Source organism: Lygodium microphyllum, chromosome 29 (assembly GCF_053477565.2).
Source record: "Lygodium microphyllum isolate KBCC chromosome 29, Lygodium_microphyllum_v1.1.10, whole genome shotgun sequence".
NCBI classification, from domain to species: Eukaryota; Viridiplantae; Streptophyta; class Polypodiopsida; order Schizaeales; family Lygodiaceae; genus Lygodium; species Lygodium microphyllum.
In genome coordinates, this window is record NC_141163.1 from 78,486,266 (window position 1) to 78,491,076 (window position 4,811).

The following is a 4,811-nucleotide window of genomic DNA, read 5'->3' on the forward strand; positions in this document are numbered from 1 at the left end:
AACTTGGTAATTGTAGCCTGAGATATGAGTTGTTTTTCCCTTCCCTTGCTAATATGTATTTTTATCCTACCCAGAGAGGTGAAGATTGGAAGCGGTTCCTAGTCTTTTGAGCAATGTTTACATCGGCAATGCATTCTACGGATTATGGATGGAGAATGTAAGTAATGCAAATTCTAAATCGCATCTATGATCCTTCTCAACTATACCGGGAAAGATGCTTGATGATAAGCAGTGGATATTATTATATCGACGCAAGCTGTCTTGCCTTCCTTCAAACCAATTTGAGGAGAATAAGATGGATGGAAAACCTTAAAGTTGTGAAGGTTTATTTATTCCATGAAGCCAAAGTGAATTCAACTTTATTCACTAGAGGTCGGGAGGTTAAACTAAATTAATATATTTACAAAGAAGCGACAAAGATGAGTTGCATCCATCAAGGGCCATTCTCAGGATTGTAGGTCTTTCCTCACCTTGAGCTGTATCACAAAAGCACATTCACTAGGCAACTTCTCACTGTGCCACCATCATATGACTATCATTACTTAATGAACCAAGCTTTATAGGAAATTAATCTGTGCGAAGAGGAAGCCGTGGCCTTCTGCACAGAGAGCTACACAACATTTGTAGGAGGTTGCCAAACAGGGAGAGGCACTATAATTCTATACTAATGTGAGTTGAAACCACTACTGAAGTGGGCTTCCAAAGAGAAGGTCATGGTCTGCATCAAATGGAGATTGATAGAGAGACCAAGTTCTAGTCAATCCCTATGCACTCAATAACTCAATCGCCCATGCTAGGATGGGGGAGGACCTGAAAAAGGGAGTCTCAGCATGCAGCACTGTCTTGTTGAGAGATTGGAACATGATGCTGTCCCAACTTGACAGGTCACATGCCTCATCAATGATGACACTGGAAGAGAGACAGAAATAGTACATATTTTCATTGGAGCACTGTCTCCAAGTTGTGGTCTATAAAAGATGATGGGATGATACTGCAATTTACGTGGCATAACAAGTAAGATGTAGAGCGCTGCATGTTTGGAAATGATCTATGTCAATCATGGAGAATGGTGGCTTGCAAAAGGCACAAGAGCAAAGATAATCCCAGAGATTACATCATCTGGCCATTGCCCCATTGCTGTCACTATAAGGATTGCTGCATCTGACTGTAGCAGTCATAGCCCATCCCTCTTTAAATTAAGCACTACCCTCCTCAGCGACTCAGAACTCATAAACAAGGTCAAAAGAGCCTGGTTGATTGCTTGCAAGGCAGTCACCGGCAAAGAGTTGGCATGCAAGTATCTCAGTACCTACCCAACAATTTAAGAGCCACAGCAGAATTGAAGCTATTCACGGGAGAGAGTTTTCAACTAGTGCTGCTAAATGTAGAGATTTTGTTATTTATGCTCTCAGCGTGACACTTCTGACAAGATTCTCTGTAGGCTCCTGCAGGTCCTTGAAAATTATATTGAAGCCATGGAAAGGAGCTGAATTAAGAATCTCAACATCCAACTAAGAGTCTATGGTGATGATTCAGTTTGGAATTTTCCATTCATATGCCTTCACTGTTTTCAGCACCCTCATCAACACATTAGATTATGCTGACTGAATTGTTAGCAATTGAAAAACTGCCACTAGTCCTCTCCACACATAACAGAAGGTCTTGCCCTTTCCAGAAGGACTCCCACTCACCCTCTCATTGGCAAAGTTGTGTCCATCAAGGGCCATGCTCTGGCTTGTAGGTCCTTCCCACCTTTAGCTGTATCGTGAAAGCCCATTCACTAGGCAATTTCTCATGATGCCATCATAATGCGATTCCCGTTCCTTAATGAACCATTTCATCAAATTTTTCATTCTTGAGTCCACTTCCACTAAATGATTAAACTTTTCATGCCTGGCAGAAAACCAACTGCTTAATCCCAGCTGCACCAGTCAATGAACACTTCGGTTTCATCCATGCTTGCTTCCTTACTCTTAAAGCTTCAATCTTATCTGCATCGTCTTGCCTGCCGACATTGGCATAAATGTTGCTCATACAGATATAAATGGCATTTTCTTTGTCATCCAATTGCACTGCATGTTCAAAGGCTAGTCTTCCAACCTTAGTATTTCCCCACTTTTGACAAGCACCCAACACACAGAGCCACACCGTAAGGTCAGCACACCATGGCATCTCCTTAATCACTGCTATTACCTTGTCTAGATGACCTGCACGGGCAAGGAGATCAACCATGCAAGTGTAGTGCTCTAAGGTTGGGCTCAAACCGTAGCATACAGTCATGCTCTCAAAGTACTTTTGCCCTTTCTCTAGCAGACCTGCATGACTGCATGCATTAAGCACAATTGTGAATGTGATCGGATCTGGCTTTAGACTTTCTTTAACCATTTGGTCAGATAAAAAGAGAACAATTTCAGCATTTCCAAGCAATGCATATCCTGCCATCAGAGAATTCCATGAGACAACATCCCTGACTGGAAGCTTGTCAAACACTTCTTGTGCTTTTGACAGTAGGCCGCATCGAGCATACATATCTATCACAGCATTGCCAAGTAGGATGTTGTTTTCTAGTAAACCCTTTCTAGCAACCTCAGAGTGTATCTCTTTTCCTTTGTCCACAGCCCCTATGCTGGCACAGGCTTTCAAGATGGAGACAAATGTGACTGTGTCTGCAGAGAAGCCCTCAAATTGCATCTGTTTATAACACTTCAACGCTTGCTCACCATGGCCATATTGGGCATATCCTGCTATTAGTGCACTCCAGGATACCACATCCCGAGATGGAATCTTGTCAAACACTTCTTGTGCTCTTGTAAGCAGACCACATTTGCCATACATATCTATCAGCACAGTGCCAACAACAATGTTCTTTTCAAGTGATCCTTCTCCAACAATCTTAGCATGTATTTCTTGGCCCTTGTCTATGGCTCCAATGCTGCCACAAGCCTTCAAGATGCAAACAAATGTGACAGCATTTGGGCAAAGGCCATCATGCTGCATTTGTTCGAAACAATTCAATGCCTGCTCACCATGTCCATGTTGAGTGTACCCTGTGATTAGTGCACTCCATGACACCACATCTCGAGACAGAAGCTTGTCAAAAACATCTCGTGCTCTCATGAGCAAGCCACATTTGGCATACATATCTACTAAAGCATTGCCAACAAAAATGTCCTTTTCCAGCAGCCCTTCTCTGCAAATTTGAGAATGCATTTCTTCACCCTTTGCAGAAGCTCCTATTCTGCCATATACTTTCAGCATGCAAACATAGGTGACTGCATCTGGAGAAAAGCCCTCAAGTTGCATGAGTTCGAAACATTCCACGGCTTGTTGCACATGTCCATTTTGGGCATATCCTGCAATAAGTGCATTCCAAGAGACCACATTTCGGATTGGAAGCTTGTCAAACACTTGCTGAGCTCTGGCAAGGGAGCCACATTTGGCATACATATTAACCAAGGTACTGCCAAGGAAGATGCTATGTTCCAGCAACCCCAAGCTCTCAATATCAGCATGGATGCTGATGCCTTTTTGCAGGTCTTTATGCTTGGCACAGGCCTTGAGTGAGGCCACATGGATGTGAGCCTGCTGCAGTTTGGATTCTTTACTGGTACTAAGCTGTCTCTCCTGTAATTTAACGTTTGCAGCCTTAATCCTCCTCCTCCTCCTCCTCCTCTTCTCTGCAGAGAATTTCAACTCTTCTGTAGGTCTTCCCCCTTCTCCTTCCTCTGTTGATATCTTGATTGGCTGGTGAGCTAATCTTGTTATGTCTTCCATAGCCACCAACGATTGCGACAGCCACCTGTCCATAGGAGACCTAATCAAAGGGTTTTTATCTCAAATTGTCGGCTGTAGTCCATAATCTGCCTCTAGATTCAATCGCAATGCGTGCTGTGGAAATAAGATAATGACAGATCACATTCAAAGATAGCCGATGCGATGACAGTATGGCTACACCAAGTCTCCAAAGCGTCGGAATCCTCGGTTGGAACTTGGAATTACAAAGCCTTACCTTGGAAAAGATCAGCAATGCGACATTTCGATTTCACACTCATATTTGTATATAGGAGATGACTAAGGGCTCTGCACTGAGATTCTTCCGGTGCTTCAACGACAGTCTATGCTATAGCAGTATTTCTACATCAAGTCTCCAAAGCGTCGAAATCCAAAGTTTGAATTACAAAGGTTTACCTTTGAAACAGATCAGCAATGTGACATTTGGATTTCACCTTCATATTTGTATAGAATAGATGATCCAAAGAGTATTGGGTCTTTGTGGTTGTGCTGGTCTCAACTTTTCACCAAGGGCCTCTCAAAGAATCACAAAAATAGGGGGCCCACAATATACAAATTGAAAAAGGAAATCCTTGTGAGCCAAAGTGTCTAGTAGAGGATTCAAACTTGGCAAATACGGGCTTCGAATTTGGCAAAGTTTGGAGTTTACAGTGAACCTACAAAGTGTGCATAGCATATCAATTTGCAACTATGCCAAATGTGGAATAATTATACACCAAGGGCATTGTTTGCTATGTGAAGGCATGAGAAGAGAAGCATCAAATGCTCTGGGCATAGGCTTCATTAATATGTGAAGGCCCTCTAAAAGTTTAATGGCCATGTTTTATTTTAAAAAAATTAGTTGACTTGAAGTAGTTTAACCAAGAATTGTTTGGAATTTTAAGTTTTATAGCAGCATATGTCCTTATTCTCAATCCTAACAAAGATCCACTACATAATGAGCTTTTAGATTGCATGCATATGTGCAAAGGATGCCAACTATTTATAAAAGTGTGATTGTGTATATGTTGTTGTGATAT

The 4,811-nt window shown here is 42.1% G+C and overlaps 1 protein-coding gene across 1 annotated transcript; it reads right to left on the reverse strand.

Annotated features, from left to right (window-relative positions):
* Window positions 1-344: 344 nt before the first annotated feature.
* Window positions 345-4,208, reverse strand: LOC148010827 (pentatricopeptide repeat-containing protein At5g16860-like). Its single transcript, XM_087672004.1, has 2 exons — window positions 4,010-4,208; window positions 345-3,888 (listed from the first exon to the last, which is right to left on the reverse strand). The coding sequence occupies exon 2, from the start codon at window positions 3,805-3,807 to the stop codon at window positions 1,888-1,890; it is 1,920 nt and encodes a 639-aa protein (XP_087528130.1). The 5' UTR covers window positions 3,808-3,888; window positions 4,010-4,208; the 3' UTR covers window positions 345-1,887.
* Window positions 4,209-4,811: the final 603 nt, after the last annotated feature.

What these genes read in the sequence shown, in the direction of transcription:
- LOC148010827 (XM_087672004.1), bottom strand. Translation starts at nt 3,807, where the DNA reads ATGGACAGGTGGCTGTCGCAATCGTTGGTGGCTATGGAAGACATAACA.